The sequence below is a fragment of the Balearica regulorum genome, chromosome 9, assembly GCF_011004875.1.
Source record: "Balearica regulorum gibbericeps isolate bBalReg1 chromosome 9, bBalReg1.pri, whole genome shotgun sequence".
Taxonomy (NCBI): Eukaryota; Metazoa; Chordata; class Aves; order Gruiformes; family Gruidae; genus Balearica; species Balearica regulorum.
In genome coordinates, this window is record NC_046192.1 from 18,498,346 (window position 1) to 18,520,390 (window position 22,045).

The window sequence follows — 22,045 nt, forward strand, 5'->3', positions numbered from 1 at the left end:
ACAGGCTGCTCCATCTGATGAAAAAGTAAACCACACATCTGAGATGCGGAGGATGTGACAGGAGCAAGGCACACCTGAACAGCAAGGCACTCTTAAGAGGACCGAGGAATCTAATGAAACAAGGAAGTTCCCAGAGCTGCAAAAAGAGCTGTCTTTTTTGCTAAATCCTGAAGATGAGGAAATGCTATCGCTTTTTATACCAGAACACGGAGTAGGGTTTGCATTTAAGGTTGTCATGGAAAGAAAATAGCACTGGTGTTAACATGTGCGCTGCCAAATCAGAGGCGTGACAGTGGGCAAGAGACAGATGCAGATTTTTCTCCCTGGGGAAGGAGAGAAGAAAAAAAAAAAAGTCATATGAAAAGAGTATTTGTAGAACCAAGAAGTAAGGGGTGAGGGAAAGGAGGGGAGGAAGAGCAGGGCTACTGTCCCTGACACACCTGATCAGTGTGTGCCTTCAGCCCACACCATGAGAGATACACAAGGTTTATGACAGTCTTGCTTCTCAAGCGAATTGGTGATGTACAGAGCATATGGTTTCCTAACAGCACAGGGAGCTGGAATGCTCTCTGAAAGGCAGATTTAATCTCTCAGCTGTCTCACAGTGTCCATCAAACAACGAAAGATCTTGGCTCCTTCCTCCACATGAGAAATAATGGGACAGTCAAATAACATATCCAGATGGCTCAAAGCACATCAAGGCAACAGGTTTCCAATTTTAAACAGACTATCTCCACTGCTGATCTTACTGCCAACACGTCTGCGCTGCACTGTAACATGAATTTACTGTTTTATAGGTCCCACAAGTATGCTAAGGGTCCCATAGAAAATAAACCCTGACCTAAAAAGAGTATATTCAGAGAAAGGCCAAAGAAAATAGAACTTTTAGAAGAGAGAGGTCTAGCACTGTAAAGTTGCTTTAATATGCAGAGAAAAGGGACTGCGAGAAAATGTACCAGGCACAAGTATAAACCAGTTCATCCTTATACAAATGTGGGCTACTCATCCCTGTTAAAATGCGACACTAGGCTGACAACCAGCAATGACAGATAACACTACAATAGCATGAAATGTCTCTGGATCCAAAAAAAATAGTTCAGCGTGCTGAACATGAAGGGGTAGAACAGGTGCTACTCGAGGACAAATATTTTGCCAGCCAAAATCTACAACAGTGAGCGAGGAAACGTGGTACGATTCATGTCGGCGAGTGTGCCTGGTTCTACTTTTCAGTATCACTTCAAAAGGGCAGTGCATGCCCCTGACACTGTAACCATCGATAATCTTTTGACACTGGTCCTTGTAGTTTCATTTCAACCGAAGCAGTACATGCCATTAAAGGTACAATAAAGACTTCAAAAGACAGGATAAAGAACAGCTAGCTCACTTCTGATCCAGGGGAAGCAAGACAAACAGCCAAGGGAATGCAAAAAATACCCTGCTCTCAGCATCCTCAAATAGGTAACGTTCACACTGGCACGTGCGCAGGGCCGAGGAGGCAACAAGTTAACACGAGGTGAGAGTGAACGAACATCACATCAATCCGTGCCCTGCACCTTCCAGTGGTTTTCAGATTGTTTTTAAAGCCAAGTCTCAGATCGGTATCCCGTTACATCTGAGATCATTTCTCCATAGGCACAGCAGGACAGTCTGCCCCTTTGGCAGCAGGGCTGGCAAAACCCAGGAGAAGGCACAGGCTAGCCTAAAATAAAACAATTTGTTCAAGAGGAGGAACATATGTTATCGTGTACTTCAGGAGGTATGGCTCAGCCAGACAGAGAATGATTATAGAGCACACAGCCACACCAAATGAGCTTTAAAGCCTTCCCACCATAAACAAGGCACAGAGTGGACAAAAGAAACAGTTTTCTTCGTAAAATCTTAAAAAAAAACCCCAACCAACAGAATCTTCTGAACACAGTATGGGACCTGAAAGACACCTTCCATGTACTTCTTCAGTGCATAAAAACTACAGCAGAATATTGTACAAAGAAATATTAAAACATTAAAACCAGGAGTCCAGAGGTGAAAATGAACAACATCCTCACTTATAAGTGGATCTGAATTTTAAAAGTGCTGGAATTCCACCTCATTTTTGCACTTTTAGGGAAGGACCAGCATTTTAAAAGGTCACCATGTAACAAATGGAAACTTCTGTCAATAAAAATCTTCACATGGAACTCACCATTCCAAGTGAGCCAATGTATTAAGACTATCCACATCATTCTGGGGATGAAGTTACTTTTGTAAGCTTCAGTGTAATATTAAAATTAGACAGAAAAAGATCCAGCAAACTCATTCTATTCAGCAACACTTTCCTTTCACAAGGAAAGGCCTAGTGTATACTTGCTATTGGATTATTTTGCATTAAACCATTATATTCAATTCCCACTCTTGTTAAATACATTGTAACAGTCAAATAGATCCACACATTTACTGGTTTTGACCAATGCAAGGGCAATACCAAACCAGCAGGCTAGGAGTCAATTCCATCAGGCAAGGCAGAGGCATCAAAGTTGCAAGAATGTCAAAAAAAACATTCCTTTTGCAAATAGATTCACAAACCACATGATGAGAATTAGTGTTAATTTAATTCCCAACCTGAACAGACTATACAGTAACAAGAAGAACTTATGTTCCAGTGATAACTTTACATTTTCACTGTCGTAACTTCTTAAAACCACAAGATCTGCTAGACCGCACCTAAAAGGCCAAGAAGAAAGCGCTTCTAAATACCAGGGGTTTAAAAGAAGTGACAGACTTTACAAAGCATCTCACTACTGAAGGTGGCTAACCCACACAGACACGGAAGCACCTCCCATGGCCACCTGGAAATGGGTCTTTTGGGCCATTTCTCATCTTTTTTTTTTTTTCTTCCAGCAGGTAAGTTATAGGAATCCTCGGAATCTCCCCCTGCTCTTCTCAAAGCTCCCGACCACGGCTCACTGGAACGTCAACCTAGGTGCGCAAGGCCTGATTTTGTAAGCACCTGGCAAAACCCACAGGAAAACTCCGGTATTCGCAGATGATGTAACTCGATCTGAAGAATTCAGTTGAGGCAGGAGTTTTCAAATGTTTGCACTCCTCGTCAACAACTGCAATGCCCTTAAAGGATGATAAACTTTAAAAATGACCATCGTGATGGGGGATGAATAGCCTTGGGGGCCACGGCGATGGGGGAAGGATGGGTCGGTACGAGCATCTCTGCTGAGTGCAGCGTGGGACTGGCACCGCCGAGCGCTCCTGCGGACAGGGCACGGGGAGAAGACGCTGCTGACAAGCAGGCAGGCGGCTGTCAGGCCGGGGGGGAAGAGGCAGCGGAGGGACGGGGATATACAAGGAGGGGCTGACGGTGAAACACCTCCCGCTGCCTTTGCTACGGAGCCAGGGCGCTTCCCCGACGGTCAATTACAGCAAGCGAAGAAAGAAAAAGAAAAAAAAAAAAAAAAAAAAAAAAAGATCTGAGAAGGGCGCGGCCCTTCTCACGCTTTTGGCCCCGCCAAGTTTCCTGTTCCATCTCCCCAGCTCTGCCCCGCCGCCCCTCCCCGGGCCCCGCCGCCCCCCGCAGCGCCGTACTCACGGCGGGGCCGTCGGCCGTGGTGTAGCGGACGATGATCTGGAAGGGCTGGTGCGGCTGGAGGGCGGCGGGCAGGGAGACGGTGAGGGACGAGCCGTAGTCGGTGAAGGGGTCCACCCTGAAGCCGAGCGGGCAGGCGGCGCAGGGCGGCTGGGCGAAGAGGGGCAGCGGCGGCGGCGGCTCGGAGACGGCGGGCGGGGGGCTGGCGGGCGGCTCCCCCGGGGGGGCGGCGGCGGCGGAGGGCAGCGGGCCGGCGGCGATGCAGGGCGCCGAGAGGAAGGTGGCGGTGGAGGGCGGGCTGGCGGCGCAGGGCGGCGCGCAGGGCGGCGGCGGTGGCGACGGCGGCGGGCAGGGCGGTGGGGGCAGCGGGGCCGGGACGGCGGCGGCCTCGGAGGGCGAGAAGGCGAAGGAGCAGGGCGCTTCGCCCGCCGCGGCGCGGCGGTAGGCGGCCGAGAGGACGTGCAGGGCCGGGTGGACGTCCAGCACCAGGGCGCGGGGCTGGGGCCGCAGGGCGCAGAGCTCCAGCACCAGGCAGCCCGCCAGCGCCCGCGCCGCGGGCCGCAGCTCCAGCCCCAGGTGCAGGTGGCGGAGGCTGAAGAGCTGCGAGCTGGAGGCCGACGCCACGTCCGGCGGCGGCTCGGGAGGCGGCGGCGGGGCCGGCGGCGCCTCCGGCCCGGTCGCGGACCCCTTGCGGCAGCAGCACAGGCCGGGCGGCCGCGGAGCCGGAGCCGCCATGGAGCGGCGGCGGAGAAGGAGGCGGAGGTGGCGGCTGCTATGTGAAATCCATGGGCGGGCGGGGAGGAGGGAGGCCCCGGCGGCCGGAGCGACCGGGGCGGGGAGGGGGGGGGGGGAAAGGGCCGCGCAGGCCCCGCGCGGCACCGGCCGAGGGAGCGCAGGGCCCGGGCCCGGAACAGCCAGCGGCGGGCGCGGCCGCCAGGCGGCGCCGCGCGGGACAGCGGGGGCGCTCGAGGGGCGGGGCGGGGCTGTCCTCCCCTCCCCGCCCGCCGCTGGCTGCGCGCGCACCGGGGGGCGCCTGCCCCTCGCTGCCGCCGGGTGCGGGCAGTGCCGAGCGCCGGGCAGGTGTGCTGCTTACACACCCGCCTTCCTGTGCGAGCGCACCCCTCCCAGTGAGCACGGCTGTGCCAGGTGCGCACCTCTGCACGCGCGTACGTGTACCCAGGCAGTGCCCCCTGCACACATCGTGCAAAGCTCCCACGTACGCAGAAACCGCTTCCAACACAAGCGATGCACGCCCACAGGCAGCACTCGCATGCGTGGGCGTTCACACTGCACACACACGCACCCACACCCCACGCACACCCCCGAGCTTTCCTCTGCCCACAGCCAGCACCCCGCTCTATGCTGGCCCCGATCCCCACTGCTCTGCCGCTGGCACGGCTACAATGCCCCACTCAGTTCGCCCCTGCCCTGGGGCACCCTCGCTGCCAGCTCGGCCTCCTCCTCGCAGCCCGAATGCTTCATTTTCACCTTCCCCCTCCTCAGCTCCAAGACAAACAACCCCAAACCTCCACACCCCAGCTCCCAGCAGGGCTGATGCACCGTGATCCCACCCGGACCTATTTTGGCTTCATCCTGCTCGTCACGCTCCTTACGTCTAGCTGACAGTCCAACCCTAAATAGCCTCCCTCCAGCAGCACCCCATACACCCTCTTTTTTAATCTCTTCCCTCCCACCTTGGCTGCCCGCAGTTGTCTCCAATGCTCCCTCCAAACTGCCCCCGATCCCAGCTCAGACGTAACATGCTTTGCTCTTCCCCATCCCTCCTCGAGTCAATCACACACCATCCACTGCTGCCTTCCTAAATGGGAAAGGACAGGAACCACAAAATTATCATCTTTATACAACCACTTGTTTCTCTGAATGGCAACAGTAGGAGACAGTAAGCTGGAAGGAGGGAGTTGTGCTGGGAGCAACTGTGATTTGAACTCCACGCAGCCCAAGAGCAGCGTACAGGAAATCTCTCTGCCCCATGTATTGACGCTTGTGTAAGTTATTTTCACTCTTACGCTTTGCTCCAAGGCACGTCTTTTGGACGACACAGGAACATTTATTACACGGTTGTGGGTTTAACAAACCTGTGGTGGTACATTCTAAAAGCCTCCCCAGCCTTACACAAGCCACAGCAGCATCTGCACCGTTTCCCAATTGAGTTTCCACTGTATCATCATACTCGAGGCAGAAACTGTGGCCCCAGCACAATTTGGCTGCTGCCTCCAGCTGAACCAAGGGTAAAACAAATCGCAGTATTATCCTAGACAGACCTGAAGCTGGGACTATAAAGAAAACCTTTGTGCAATTGCTTATATATAGTAAAACACAACCTACAGTTGCAGTAAAAACTAACAAGGCCACATTCAGAAAAGCTCTTTGGTTGATGAGGGCACCACGGCTGCCCTGCACCTTCTCAGTATGTTCTTTTGAAGCAGCTTCAAGAAGCAATTTTGTCTTTGCCCAATCCCCTTCTAGCTAAGAAACTTTTTGCCCTTCCACCCTTTCTCTCCACATCCTCGCTTTGTAAATCAAATTTTCTGCACAGAAAATACCATACCATTTGCCTTTCAAAATAATTGTGCTTTCTCAAACTTTGCTCCCAGCAATGTACTAAGACTGTTTGATCTCCCTCTGGCTCTCATCTAGGGACCTGCAGACCAGAGCTCCAGGCCCTCGGGATCTGACCCCGTGTGATCTTCACCACAGATAACGGTGAAGTCTCCTCGGGTGTTCAAGTGAGGACACCTTCAGGGCCTGACTTTGGGCTTAAATACACCCATCTAACTGCACATTAACTCCATTGGGTAATTTTAGAAGAATCCTACCTGTGTTTTGATTGAAGTCCCAAGCAAGCACAATGTTTCCACTTATCGGATAGATGAGACGAGCAGAACACATTCTCTCTAAGAGTCTCTAAGCTTGTGATAACGAGTTGGGATCAGCTGCACTCGCTGCATTTGGGCAGCATAAGCAAAACTGATGCAACTGAAATTCCCAAGGGTAATACAGCAAACCGGTTATCCCAGGCAAATCTCTCTTAAGTTGCACACCTGTTGGGCTTGGGCCTTTGCTACATAACAAGGATGTGTTATCTCCATGCTATTTTGGGTAGGGTCTCTTTAAGGAAAGCCTCTGTCCCAATCCCACAGTCTACTCCTCACAGGATGAAGTCTTCTCTGGGATATCACACTATAAATCCTAAAGCAGGATCCAATTCCTGAAAATTCCCATCCTCATCATCATCAACCTCTTGTAGAATGCTTCAAAGATAAAGATATTTCAGTCCCATTTGTAAATATTGATGTTTCTTCCTTCCACTTCAGTGACAGGGCCCTGGACCAGGCCCCTGCTTGCTCCTGTGGTTTGGGACAAAAACCAATAAAAAAAAATAAGTGCTGCCCCTGCGAGCAGCAGTACTGTTGTACTGCCTGTGAAACAAGCGCCAAATGAAGCAGGTGAGCGATGACAGCAGAAAGAACATTTTCCTCTGGCAGTCTGTCTCCTTAATTCCAAAGTAACAATGCTGGAGCTAAGGTTTAACAAAACAGTTGAGCTAATCCCAGCCATCCACAGGTGACTGTTCACCTGCTCCATCACAGGCCGTCGTTTGACACCTTGTTGCGCCATTTCAGCTCACTGAAGCAGCAGGGAAGTATTCACCTTTTTAGGAGAGCGTAACTGGGAAGCAGCAGTTTGGCGTAACGAATCCTGAGCGCAGTTTCCTCTCATACCTATGCTAGTGTTACAGTTAGCACCTACTGAAAAGAGCAGCCCCGCTTCACCTCCCTTCCAGGTGTGCCTTCCTGTCTCCTTCTTTGTACAGCGTTCCTGCTTTTGGAGGGTGAACTTTCTGCAAGTTAGCTTTCTGAACTGGGTCACTGCTGGACCAGGCAAGAGCCAGTGCTGGCATCGGGGAAGTGGAAGGAACTCCCAGCCTGGAAGAAGAAGGAGGACAAGATCAGGATGGCTCCCCTTTTGTCCAGACTGCCATTAGCTCAGCCTTAGCTGCAAAATGAAGCCACGCTCTGACTCCAGTGGCACGTGAGAACTAGGTACGTTAGCCCTTTTTTTGCCAAGGGAAATACTGAAGTTCGTGCGATAAACTCAGTTCTGCGGGGCCCAAGACAACCCTATCCTTGGCAGAGTTGCACATGACAACTGACTGAACTGTTTTAACCACACTCTTAGGCAGATCCATTTCATATTCTCTCCCCTTGAGGTATTCGGCCTTCATCTTCACACTCTACACCCAGCCCCACTTTCAGGGAAGCAGCAGGGCACTACCTCTTTGGCCGATCACCCCTGCTCCCTCCTGCCTCTCCCCAGTTGCTTTTTGTCCTCAAGTTTCTGATTAGAAAAGAACTCCCCACATAGCTGGGTGTTCTTTGGAGAGAGGCCTATTACTTCTTCCTTTCCTACCACAACATACACTCACTCTGCTCCTTGAAGTAATACTGAGCAAAATGGTGGCCAGTCCCTGACATAAGTAAGCTTGGGTCCAGGCCAGTGAGCAGGGTAAGATCAGTGCTGGTTAATGCTTGCTTGGGAAAAGACTTACTAACGAACAACTATCACAAATGATGCTTTATGTGCTGCTATCTTCAAGCTACAGCCTAAGCTCTGTTAATACCATGAGTTGCCTGTGGTACTGGCAGGTAGAAACGCCTGTTGCTGTGACTTTGCAGTCATGTCACATTATAAATGGTAACACTTGCAGGTAAAGAAAGTGGAGAAATCTGAGCCTAAGAAGGATCTTCTGTACTCCCTCTGACCTCTTCCCCTTGCTACTTGGCTTGAACTGGCACTATAAATTATTACTCCCTGTACTACTCAACACAAAGATACGTATATTGCAAACCACCCCCATGCTGGAGGGCACAAAAATTACCCACTACACTTTTAAATAAACACTTTCCACTTTGAAGGAAGAATGATTACGCCGTGGCGTGTAGACAAGAAAACACAAAACAAAACAGCCTGCAAAAACTGTCCCCCAGGGCTCAGAAAGGTGAGAAATTATTTATATGCCCAAAACAAACCACTTAAGCCAATAAAATTTACAAAACCCAAAATAGTTTTATTTACTTTTCAGATTTCTGCCTCCATGAGACATTTTGCAAACATGCTAAGGCTACAAAATGTCCAAGTTGACAAAGACATGCAACGCTGACCATTCAATAAGTCACAGCTATTATAGGAGCGACTGTGCCCACCCGGGCCACAGGTCCCGTAAAACAGGGATGGTGTACAGTGATCACGGCAACGTACTATGCAGGACCTAGTAACCTGAGGTAGGTCTCTTTACAGTAAGAAAACAATGTCCTACACCAGCATTACATCCTGATCAACAGGAACCTGTTTAAAGTTCCAGAAGACATGGGGTAGGGGACTGTTTCCTTAACAAGTGTGCAATAAAGAAACAGGAAATATCGATGTTGTTTAACCTTAGTATAAGTGAGCAGAACAAAGAGTTAGTGTTACCCATGCCAATGAAAGCCAACCTAAACCTCTGAGGAGTGTTAGCAGCTTCAAGATAAAGGAGTCAGTCAGCTGAAGCAACTCTGAAAAGGCTTTCCTGCTAGCATACAGGGTATGATTTGAACCTTATGATTAATTTCTTACAGATCATTCCATGAACAGTTAGATTTTGGTTGTGTTAGATCAGCGAAGCAGGAAGAGCTTGGGCTTGCTTGCATTAAAATAAACCCTGCTGATACAGTAGGAAATACTGTATCAGGACACTGAGAAAATATGAGGCCTTATTGTGACCCAGAAGTGGTTCTCCACTCAGGAGATCACTAAAAACCCTGCTTTGGGAAAGCATCATGGGAAGCAGCAGCCGCTGCCGTGGTGAACATTAGCGATGCTCCAAATAGCTTTCATAAATTACAATGCAATAGAGTTACACCACAGAGCTCTTCTCCCCTGCGCTAGACAACAAAGATGTGACAATAAAGGACACTATTGCAAAGCTTCACTTCCACTCGGACACGCAGAAAATCTGGCACTAGGAAAAGACCAACTGTAAAAGACAAAATGGTGTCTGATACAGTCCGATAACAAAGCCAGATCTCTGGTACCGTAAACTGTACAAAAATGATAGAAAAGAATATGCACTGTTATTAATACAGTGCTCATTTTAATATAAAATAAACGGCTTACATTTCCACTGTAAATATAGGCTATATACAGAATTATGTATAGATATAGCTACATGTATAAAGCTTCATTATAGGCCTCTGATACATTTATAACTATGGCTCCCTGAGCCATTTGTTGAGTGCATTTAATAACAAAAAATTAATATGATTATGGAATAAATACAATAATAAAAACATGAAGAATTCTTCTGACACGGTTTTAAAAACTCTGGCTTGACACATTGTGCTAAAAATTAAAAGATGAAAAGGCAATAATCTGCTTGAAGAAGGAGGAGGAGGAAGAGCTGGCCTGCCACAGGCAGGGAGTGTAGCTCTCCAAAATTAAAGTGACTTTGCCCTGAATTTTAGCCCTTGACAGCAACCTTGTTCTCCGCAGCAGCAAACATAGCATAGAAGCGCGAGTTCTCATTGGCCAGAAGGGCAGATGGCGTGTCGAATTCCACTACCTAAAAGCAAACAAGGCAGGTAAAGTATGTCAGTAAAATCCATCAGAAAATGGATTCCCACCCCTTGGACTTGTGACACAGTAAAGAAGCCAAAACATGGTATTCATCTTTGGGTGAGACAACAGGCAGTGATAGTATGCGCATTTATGTGTACATGCTGCAACCTGGGATGCTTTGAACTAGCTCAAACACTGGAACTACCCAGCAGGAAGTAACCTCTGGTGGCTCTGGCAAACAGGCAGATGCTATGGGGTTTTGCCTTCTCTACCTTTGGTAAATGTTCTTACATTTGATTTAACTGTTTATGGCTCCCACATGGATGTTTGAAAAGTGGGTAAAGTAGCTGTCATATGCCTGTTTGATAGCACAGGGCTTCATGAAAGTAATGGGAAACTGCCACTGAGCCGCAGCAGAAATGCTTACTTAAAAACACTTTTAAAAAAGAGAGACTGTTACTCTATGGTATTTTCTTGGAGTGTAAAAGAAATTCTGCCCTCTTTCATCTTGTCACGGTCAGGAAATAACTGATTCTATTGGAGTATTATTACCAAGGAGGTAGAACCATAGAATCATTTACGTTGGAAAAGACCTTTAAGATCAAGTCCAGCTGTAAATGTGAATGAACACAGAGGAATTTCTACCTTGCAATACTAACTGTTTCTTCAGTTCAGCCTGCACATGACACCACCAGATTGCAACAGGAACTGCAGCCACAAAAGTCTTCCTGCTTACCTGTCCTTGTGTTAGCACCATGATCCGATCAGAGCCCAGTACCGTATGCAGGCGATGAGCAATTGTTAACATAGTGCAGTCTGCAAATGCCTCTCTGATAGTCTCCTGGATCAGTAAGTCTGTCTCTGTGTCCATAGCAGCTGTTGCTTCATCCAGTATCAAAATCTGAAAGCAGCACATAACCCTGACTGTTACCCACAGTAATACTTTCCCTCCCTGAACATAAAAATATGCAGCCTGGGCAGAACTGCCATGACCGAGAGTTGTCACAACTGGCAATCCTTACGGAGCTGTGGTCACAAAGGTAGTTTCTACAAGCACCCTTTCAGTTTTCTTTATATAATTGCCTTCATCAAAGTTACCCTATGGATCACACTTGCATTTTATGGTCACGTCCTCGAGCCACGAGATGTTTGGGTTCTGACCTGGGCCTCGAGTTTCTGCTACTTTCAGTTTTACATTCAGCAGCTAAATCTCAAATGCAAATTTTACTGGTAAACTAATCTGACGCATCCTTGGTGGTGACATTCCTTCTGGAATAAGTCAATGCTGACTAGGTTTACCAGCTTGCTTATGCTGGAGACAATTATCCTTCCTCTCAGACTCAAACTGATTTGCAGTGGTGTCTTGTCAAAGCTCAACTAGACTTGTTTTGTGCTGCAGAGAGAGCAGTAACTTTTGCTCAGTAGTCTGGCTTTAAAACAGATGCAGAGTGAACCTTAAAATATTACAGTGTGCAGTGTTTAAGAAAAAAGGATATTAAAATCAGAATTCTGGTCAATCTCAATCCAAAAGTCCTTTCTCACTGTAACTATTATTTGTCTTCCATTCCTGCAAAACCTTTAACTTCGCTGCCATAGCATGGTCCTAAATTCCACTTGGAGACTACATTTTAGTGGAGAACCATGTAGAAAGAAAATACTTGGCTGACATTCACACAAAGGTGGAAGGAGGAAAGAATCAATGCTCACCAGTAACAGGACACACTGAAGAAATGATTAGGCCAGTCTGACACCCTATTATTAACACTAACAAGCAATACTTTCCTGATGGCAGGACATTACAGGCTACAGATGCTTTCCAAGTTGTTCTAACCCTACATCTCTCTGGGTCGCTATAATTGTTGGTGTGATTCCTCTGACAGATAAAATGAATCTGGCACAAAAAAAAGGGCTTGCTCAAGCCTATCAGTTTGGTATTTCCAGCTATTTCTCTCATCGCTATGCTCACCTTGCAACGACGCAGTAGAGCCCTAGCTATGCACAGTAACTGTCTCTCTCCAACTGAAAAGTTTTCCCCATTTTCCATCACTTCTGAATCAAGTTTCATAGGCAGCTGGGCAACCTGTGTGGGAAAGAAGAGGCAAAAATCTTAAAGCGTTACACAGACAATTTTCGTATCTCCATGACATGAGACAAACAGTTGCTCCTCCTGCAAATCTGATTTTGACCATGTTCCAAAATATCCGTCACACTTTGCTGACCATCTCGCCCTCTCTCTGTTGGGTAAAATTAGCAACAAGCAACTAATGCTAAAACAACAATATGATATCAGACCTGCTCAGTCTGGTTGAAATGCCCATGACTGGGTGATAGCTCCTGAGAACACTACTAGTTGTTAAACTAGAAGAGCTATATCCTCTCAGCATGCAACTTAAGTCATTCTAAAGTACAAAATATTTGATTTCTAGAAAGAAATGTGCCATGTACAAAATCATATCACTGTGAATACAGATCTCCCGACAGTCTTTCTCACCAAGAGAAAAGAGTGAACCTAATCCTTGCAGAAATTACATACTATAACTACACTTGCAGCACCATGCCACCTGACTTACAAGAAAAGAAGAATTGGAAACGTCATGGCAGTGACACTTGCTGCAGAGGGCCTCACAAAGGGCAGATTTTAAGTGCAGTATAAATGTGCGTGTGTGACATTTAGACTCACAAATGTAAATGTAGAATGCACATCTAAGGCACATAGAGAAAAATATCACGTGAAATATTGTAACACCCTAGGAGTCCCTGTGATGAAGCAACACTCTGCTATGCTCTATACTAAAAAAGTAAACATCCAAAATATGGCATGTTCTCCAAAAATTCAGTCTCGTTACTAGAAATAAAGCATAGCTGAGAAGGGAAAAAACTTGCAAAGAAACAGCTTTATCTAAAGGTCTCTGAAGCAACTACTAATAGAACATGTAGGTTTGAAAGCCAAAACACAAATATGCATCTCATAGGATACATCATACTTACACACTCCTTCATGTGAGTCCTTTCCAAAGCATCCCAGATTTGTTCCTCACTGTACTGATTGAAAGGATCCAAGTTTGATCTGGAGGGGGAAGCAGAAAACATAACCAGAATTTTTATTCAGCAACAAATGGCAAAACAGCAGTGTGCTAATTCATCTGGATGGATGATCCTGTCTAGCTTTCCACTGACAGAATTTACATGCCAAGGAAATCAGATGCTCCCAGCACACTAGGGTTAGAGCAGCCAAAGAAAAAAAGAGTAGAGATGGAAAACAAAGATACAAAAACTTCAAGCAAGTCTAAATGGAAAGCAAGACTTTAAATAGAGGATGATCACATCCAGTTCTGTATTGGGCCAGCTAAAATCACTTAGCTATACTTTTTTTGTTTCAAAAACAGAGAACAGGAACCAGGATGCCTGAGAACTAACATCTCACCAGGCACCTGTTTGAGTTCGAGTATAAGCTGGTAGCCCTCTTTTTCTTTCTTGCCTTCTTATGGTCTCACTAACCTCACAGTGCCACTGAATAGCACAGGTTCCTGAGGAATTATTGAGAGTTTGCTGCGAAGATCTGCCAAACCAATGTCATTTATTTTCACACCATCAATTTTAATGCAGCCTCCAGACAGTTCAACCAGGCGGAAGAGAGCCATTCCAAGGGAAGACTTCCCTAAAAATGAGACAGGAAAACAATACTAGTGCTTCTACAGTCATACCAGCTTTAAGATGAGAAAGCATTTCAAAAGCTGTCCCTGTGTAAGAAAACTGTTATAAAATACCATAAAGGCCTGGCAAACAATGCTAGTAAATGCTGGGGTTCACCATTTAAACTTGTAAGCAATTTTAGGGGCACCTCCTAATCTCTTCTCACAGAAGAGCTGCGCCAGCTACCAAAACCTTGCCATGTAAACCTGATATACCAATATTAATTGCTTATTTAGAAACTACATTCTGAAGCTGTTTTAAGTCATCTCACAAACAGGAGTTTTGATTCTTCGCATTACAGACTTCTGAAATAGCATAGAGCCAAACCTGGCTGCAGCATCCATACAGAAAACTTTCAAGAGACAAATAAACTGCAATGAGCATGTTGCAGGCAGCATTCTGTGCTGATAAGTGGCTTGGGGTGTTAAACGTTCTCAGCGTACTGGCTCATGCATAGTAGGATATCCCTTTACTTTAAATGAAAACTTGTTTTCATTATTGTTTACAGGAATCCTACTTATGTATGCACATGAACAGAATCCACCGCTGTCAGACTGCTGGATCACTCCTGTGCAATTCACAATTTATTCAAACACAGGCAAGACAGAGGAGAACCAATGTGACTGCTCCACTCTAGTCTGTTCCCATTCTGTAAAAGTAGTCATTTAACTCTGCTTAGTGTTTATCCTTACCAGAGCCTGTCCTTCCCACAATGCCAATCTTTTCCTTCGGTTTGATAGTAAAGGACACTTTTTTAAGTACTAGAGGGAGGTTCTCTCGGTACCGCATCTCTGCATTTTCAAAAACAACTTCACCTTCCTGTGGCCAGTCCAGAGGAGGAGTCTTATTCTTAATTCGAGCAGGAGCTTCCAGGGAAAGTGTCTTTAAAACAAAACCAGAAGTCCAGTTTCCAGTAAATAAAACACAAGAAAGGAAAATTATCAGTTGCAGCTTTCTGCAGGATTTCTTCCCTGCAGACTCAGCCTATATCAGTTTATGGCAGTTTTATGATGAGCTGTGTGGCTGGATGCAGGCCCAGTGGTTCAGAAGTTTGCTGTGTTACATTGACTGCACTGCTATCCCCCCCCTCTGTTGCCTCAGTAATGACATTAGTCTTTCTGCACAACAATGTTTTTCATCAACAGAATTCAAAATATATTTTAGGCCTATTATTTATGAGCACAATCCTATTGATTTTTGTTGCACTCCAAAGACTGGATCCTTCTGGATGCAAAATCTGCTGTATTTCTGTCTCATTTGTTGTGCCATGCCAAGGTAACTTCTGTTGATTCTGACAAAGAAGAGAATGTCCACATGACACATTGTACAAATGCTACTCTCCTTCATTCTCCCCCGTTCTATTAAATCACCGAGTCAGTCTGGCTCCTTCCAGTTTGCTCACTTTCACTATTTTACTCTGTCCCTTAATAGGTCCCTCATGAAGCAGTTCACAGATTAAACAGAAAAGCAGAACCTCTGAAAATCAAACATGTGCCTTTATAGCATGTTTAGAATGAAGCCAAGGTCACTTTCCCATATTTGGCACAAGCAGTCTCAGATAATGGCAGAAATCCTGTCATGGGATTCATCTCATCTAACCTTAAACACATACAAAGTAAGAATCTGAAACCAGGACAGAATCTCCAACTGAACCAGGCTCCGTCCACTCCTTTATAGTCACTACAAAGAAGCTAGCGTTTCTGGAGTGTGATTTTTCTCATTCTAATATAAACACTTAGAATGGGTAATAAATTGCCCTCTGGAGATAGCCATTTCCCACATTGGCTACAGAGAGATCCCACAGGGACTATGTCAGTTGTGGACATCTGCAACATCTAGTTAGAGGCAGATTAATTGTACCCCAAAGAAGAGTTTGAGAAAAACAGAGATCTACAATAGTACTCCAGTTCTTTGAGCTTGGTGCCCTTAACAGCAACCTTGGAGCCTGCACTGAAAGAAGCCAAGCCTGGGACTTGGTAAGACACAGAACCTGCATGGTATTTCACTCCTCACCCACCCCTTCACTTCAGAATCAAGCTAGTTTTACAGTTTCGTAATGAAATGGCTATCTAGAGATCTAAGGAAGAAAAATCACAGAAAGTGCTGCTTAATAGTGATATAAAGTGATAGACAGTAACTACAAAAAACCCCAAACCAACAGTCTACAACTATAGGTTTTGCCACTGAAGGCCTGACAGTGGTGGACACATCTCATCCCAGTGAGATACACCATGCAGAATTTGGCACACAGTTCTCAGCTTGGGTGGTCACCAAGTTTTCCACACACAGAAATTTTCTACTTAGATGCCACAAGAGGACTGGGGGAGTGGGCAGTTTTAATTTATTTTTCTCTCTAGTATTAAATCCAGAGGCTGAAAAAAGTTCTACAACTGTCAACTACTACATAGCCCAGATTTACCAATAGATATATACATCCCTCCAAAGTTCAAAGGGAATGTGTATTACATATTAAGGAAAAAAGCCTTTGACCTCAAAGACCAGACCCAGTACAAGGCTTTCTCCTGGCTTTCCCCATTGACCTATGCCCAGTTTGCATACACAAATCCTAATTATGAAGAAAGGGCTACAGATAATCAGAGCAGCTTGCTAAGCATTTAGCCTGGCACATTTCTCATGTTTAGCCTAGCATATTTTCCATGTTTGCAATGAGAGCATTCCTTGACTTTTTAAGTCATATAGAAATATGTTATATAAGATAGCTGTGGAAAAAGAAGTAGACTTACTAGGACAAAGCAGAATTACACGTAGATAAAGTAACAAACAGTTATCTGTGTTTAAAGGAAGGAGTTCCATTAGGTGTGGAATGAAGGATGCCAGAACACCATCCTTTTACTGTAAAATATTGTATTGAATTTCCAGTTACCTCTTTAACACACTCCACTCTACTGAGAATGTGAGCAAACTTTCAATATCCTTACATAACTTCAGTGAGGCCTGCAAGCTTAGTTACCTACCAGCTTGCACCATTCATCCTGCCAATGCTTATACATATGCTTCATAAAACAAATTCACTCTGCAGTACTACAAGTGCATGCATTAATGTGTTTACAAGATCAGAAACATACATTCTGTTCTAAGACAGACTATGACTTTCTCTTCTCTTATACCAGCAACATAAAGGGCAACAAGAAATTTTACAACAGGCAGCTGAACGTATTATTGTCCTACCTTGATATAGTGATCAATCCTCTCCACTGAGGTGAAGCGAGCTTCTGTCTCTGATGCAAGTCTGACCGTAAACTGGAATAACCCTGTTAACTGGAGTGATGGGAGAAAACAAAGACAAATTTAAGAGCTGTGATTTATTATCAAATTAAGAGATGAACCTAAAAGACAGTGTGGCCAGCAGGACTAGGGAAGTGATCATCCTCCTGTACTTGGCACTGGTGAGGCCGCACCACAATTACTGTGTTCAGTTTTGAGTCTCTCACTACAAGAAAGACATTGAGGTGCTGGAGCGTGTCCAAAGAAGGGCAATGAAGCTGGTGAAGGGTCTAGAGATCAAGTCTTATGAGGAACAGCTGAGAGAACTGGGGTTTTTTAGCCTGAAGAAAAGGAGGCTGAGGGAAGACCTTATCGTTGTCTACAATTACCTGACAGGAGGCTGTAGCCAGGTGGGTGTTGGTCTCTTCTCCCAAGTAACAAGTGATAGGACAAGAGAAAATGGCCTCAAGTTGTACCAGGGGAGGTTTAGATTGGATATTAGGAAAAATTTCTTCACTGAAAGGGTTGTCAATCATTGGAACAGCCTGCCCAGGAAAGTGGTTGAGTCACCATCCCTGGAGGTATTTAAAAGGCGTGTAGATGTGGCGCTTCGGGACATGGTTTAGTGGTGGACTTGGCAGTGCTATGTTAATGGTTGGACTCGATGATCTTAAAGGTCTTTTCCAACCTAAGTGATTCTATGATATTTGATAGAAGTCCTCTTGCCAGTGGGCACCATATAGCTAAGGTGCTCAAGGCAAGTTAACTTTAGCTAATAGTTAATTTTAAAATAACTAATTTATTAATCACTTGGAAAGCCAGCAGTTTAGAAAGGTTTCCCATAAACAGCAGCCTTAAGTATTAGCAGTCTAAGTTTTGTAATTTCACCTTACTACCACCAGAAGGCAGAAAAGACCAAACAACAGCTCTAATAGCAAAGAACTCTCAGCCCTGAAGCCTCACCAACCCACACAGCTGCAACACTGGATGCTGTTCACTGTCAAAACATCCTGCAGGCAACATGAATGGCAATGAAGACATCAGTTTGGCAGATGTCTGATGTACCATCAATCCAATTTCTGGAAATATCCAGAAAAACTACAATATGCAGCATATGAAGAGCCTCAAACAGTTTCTACTTCATCATTTAAAGAGGCAGCTCCCCAAAACAATACCCTTAAGCACCTAGCTTCTCATAATTTCTGATTTGGCTGCTAGCAATAGGTCCTGACTGAATCACTTTCCCCTCCATTACTCAAAGGGGTAACAGTATCTTTTTCCATTCTAGTGCATTAAGGAAGATTTTCAGTGGTGTGTTACTTTTACTACAGAACTACATTAAATGAGAAATCATATATTACAGTATGTGGACACACTCACCTGCACAGCATATGAGATAGCCAGCCCAGCGTAGGCAGGAGGAATCTGGCCATGCATTAAGACAATCATAAGGCCTGTGGTTGTGATAAGAGCAATGCTGATAATGTCCAGCCGAACAGCCAGCCAGCGCATTGCACAGCTGAACAGGTAAAATGGTGCCTGATTGTCATCTAGGAGCTCCTGATACCTGAAAGAAATACAGGAAAGGTTAGTAGACCTCCACAAGCCTGATGTTCTACAAATAGCAGCTACTTAAACCGCTGTTCCAGTATCAGAATTCATGGTGGGAAGTCTAGTACATCAATGACAAAGTCTCAAACTTGGCCATGAAAGCAGAATTTCAAACTTTCCAGAATAATATCCGGTATCTACTTAGCTCAAACTCTTAGAAGTCAAACCACCAAGTTTCTGTGTACAACAATGAATTATACTGGGGGTGAATCAAAATTCACGGACATTACACACACTTTCACCACAAATTCACCTATGCAAGGCCTCCCAGAGGATGCTCAATGGCTACAAATTACTCCACAGGTAACAGCAGCAGTGCTTTGGAATACGCACAAAATGCGTGCTATTTTGTACACGACTGTAAAAGCAAAGTTATATTAAGTTTTGACAGGACTGGTGACACTAATTAAAACACATCGATAACCATTTAATTTAAAACCCTGACACTGTGGAGCTGAGAAAGTACATTTAAGGCGAGACACTGGAGGGATTCACAAAGCCAATAACTAGATTTTCTGATCATGCAACTCAGTTTTACAACAATCTCTGTTGCACAGTGCGTGTGGTGCCTTAGTAGTCTAGCACCAGCAATGCTAAGGGACTGCTATTGGCACCTCTGCAACCTTTCATCTAAGCTGGCATAGCAGTGTCTTTCCAGAGCTTCTGTGGCAATTTTCCCTGTGCTCCCACACTATTGGTCTCATGACCTTGCACCTGCAAAATCCTGATATCACTATCACAGGTTCTAATGGGAAGCAACTACCACTCACATGAGAAATGTTTCACTTGCCCTCACTAACATTTGTTTTGAAGATTTTAGTTTATACTAGAGAAAACCAGGCATAGTGCACAACAAGGTGGCTAACAATCACTGAAATACTTGATACATGCTATCCAATTATACATGTGCACAGAGACTAACAGCTCAACAATATGCACACTGAGGTTTCGTTAGCATGCTCTAACCAATGCTAATACCATCAACAAGGAGAAACAACCAATAGAAAGTATGAGCAGGACCTGAGGAAAAGCATATACTACTAGGGAAAAAGTATGGCCAAAAAGTTGCCCTCACCATTAACATTGCCACCTGCTGCACTGCAGAGAACTCCAGAGGAGGGCATTCACCTGGGACCCCATCACTGTTCTTCCCCGTTGGCTACTGGGGAGTTTTCCCTTTCCCTTCTCCTTGTTCTCCCTCATTTTTCCCCCCAAAAAGTAACTTTCACTCTTAGAGCCAATGTATGCCCATCAGCTATAAGATCCCACTAATAAATCTTTCTGAATGTAAACCTGTTGCACCCTGCTTTGTGCTCCACCACTCTCAGATGGATATCTAGACTGACCTGTGCAGAAATTCCTGTCCTTTGTGGTAGGCATGGATCGTGGAGAGACCCTGTATGCTAGATGTGATATGAGACAGGAATGGAGACTGTGTGATGTTGTCCAGACGCTTGAGCTCTCGAATAAAGACTCTGGAAGGAAAGAAACACTTTTAAGTGACATGTACAACAACCATATGCCAACCACTACATTGATGCACATATACTTGAAGAACGCTATGTCCTTAGTAAGAGGTCAAACTATCTCTACTTTTAGTCAAAGCAGCTGATGCACTTACCTAGACACAACATGGAGAACCGTGAACAGGACAATGAGGGGCCCCACCGCCACCAGGAACCAGGGGAAAACCCCAGAAATAACCCCGACACAGAAGAACACAAGGATGACATTCTGGATGAACATTTCTGCTTGAAATGGCAAACGAACGTCAACTGGAAAAGATGGGAGGGAAAAGAGGCAGATCTTGAGTATAGAAAGCTAAAACAACTTATATAAACAATTCAGTCCAGCTGTACATCATCATTAAAAAGGACAGTGATTTCTCATGGCTTATTCAAATTGAAAACGTACATTTTTATTAGGGGTGGCTTTTATCTTCTGAGATGCTAGTAGTCTTTCCAATTATTCCAATTTGCAGAAATAGCATAGATGTAACTCTGACCTAATTACCACCTTTGCTGCACATCAGCTTCCCCCCCGATACTGTAGGCTCCCCCTGCATTAACTGCTAAGAGTCCATGTGCAGTCTGCAGGTACAAAAGCAGCTGCACATTTTCTTCTTTATAAGTGAACAGACAGACTTAAGATATTGGTTGCCTTCTAGAATCATAACCCAGCTACGTCCCAGTTCCTGCTTTGTCTATTACAAATACACATTTGGCAATGGATAAAGGGTACAATCACCCCAACAGCAAAAGACTGGAGAGTATTAAGGAGTTAACTGGGAGGTCTGAATATGGGATCTACAGCTCATACAGTGAGAGATACCTTCATCCATGTCTTTGGAAAACCTGTTGAGAATCCGCCCAGTGGGTGTAGTGTCAAAGAACTTCATGGGGCTACGCAGAATCCGTCGGAAGAGCTCATCATGGAGCCTTGAGGATGCTCTGAGAGTTCCCTGACAATGCAGAAAATGTTGCAGTGTTATGAAAGGATGTTTGCCTTCCTGTCACTGCCCCTTCCCCTGGGCACCAAAACATTCTGCTCATTTTCTCTTTCCAGCCATAAGGGGTTTTTTTTCATGTATTCTGTGTTTCCAACCAGTGGAAGGAAGCTATTAATTCAGGCAGAAGTTTAACAGAAAGCATGGTGCAGCCCCAAGATATAACTTATGGAAACCTCAAAAACCATGATCTGACTTCCTCTGGTTCAAAATTCTCTCCTGGGAGGTGGCCAAAAGAACCACAGTGACAGCAATATGCAGAAGTAGGGAGGGCAGGGGGGAGGCGGTAAAAAACCAACAGCATTGGCACATACCTTTACAAAGACAACACCACGAACAGCTTTCAGGATCAACATAACTGCCATAGACAGTGCATAGATGCCAGCATAGTAATGCATGTGAGGGTTATCTTTCATACTGTTGCTTATGACAGTATCATTTCCCAAAGTCACAGTGGTGTTCTGCAGAAAATTCAAGGTTTCAGTGAATAGTTAGTTAAGACAAGGATTAAGCATGTACACATTACACATGGTAGAATTTAACTGTCCTCTGTCCCCTTCCACCGTATTTGATATTTCTTTTTTTTTTATATAAAAGTACTTCAGTGGTCTTTGAATACATCAGGAAGTTCTCCCTAGCAGAGACACACGACTTGCAGATTTGTAGCCATTAGCCTTTTTTCTACAATATCTTTGAAAATACTACCACAATATCTATTTCTCATTTCATGCTTATAATTTCTTGTGTTCTTCCAAACAATGCCAGATATTTGCATACCACCACTCCTATTATACAGCAATATTCACCTTGGATAGGTTGTA

At 45.2% G+C, this 22,045-nt stretch overlaps 1 protein-coding gene across 7 annotated transcripts in view; it reads right to left on the reverse strand.

The window, feature by feature from the left end:
* The window catches only part of ABCC5 (ATP binding cassette subfamily C member 5), a 73,358-nt gene that overhangs the window by 13,975 nt on the left and 37,338 nt on the right, over positions 1-22,045 (reverse strand). For 2 of the 7 annotated variants that reach the window (XM_075761399.1, XM_075761397.1), the window contains exons 19-31: positions 21,539-21,685; positions 21,050-21,179; positions 20,340-20,493; positions 20,065-20,193; positions 18,488-18,674; positions 17,072-17,161; positions 14,575-14,764; positions 13,688-13,847; positions 13,178-13,256; positions 12,156-12,269; positions 10,926-11,090; positions 10,110-10,193; positions 7,326-7,521 (exon numbers count right to left, since the gene is read on the reverse strand). In XM_075761399.1, the coding sequence (XP_075617514.1) occupies positions 7,462-7,521; positions 10,110-10,193; positions 10,926-11,090; positions 12,156-12,269; positions 13,178-13,256; positions 13,688-13,847; positions 14,575-14,764; positions 17,072-17,161; positions 18,488-18,674; positions 20,065-20,193; positions 20,340-20,493; positions 21,050-21,179; positions 21,539-21,685 (1,689 nt within the window). In that variant the 3' untranslated portion in view covers positions 7,326-7,461. Of the gene's footprint in view, positions 1-3,577; positions 4,506-7,324; positions 7,522-8,642; positions 10,194-10,925; positions 11,091-12,155; positions 12,270-13,177; positions 13,257-13,687; positions 13,848-14,574; positions 14,765-17,071; positions 17,162-18,487; positions 18,675-20,064; positions 20,194-20,339; positions 20,494-21,049; positions 21,180-21,538; positions 21,686-22,045 lie in introns of those variants that run through there. The other 5 variants (XM_075761398.1, XM_075761401.1, XM_075761404.1 and 2 more) reach the window with 5 other exon arrangements.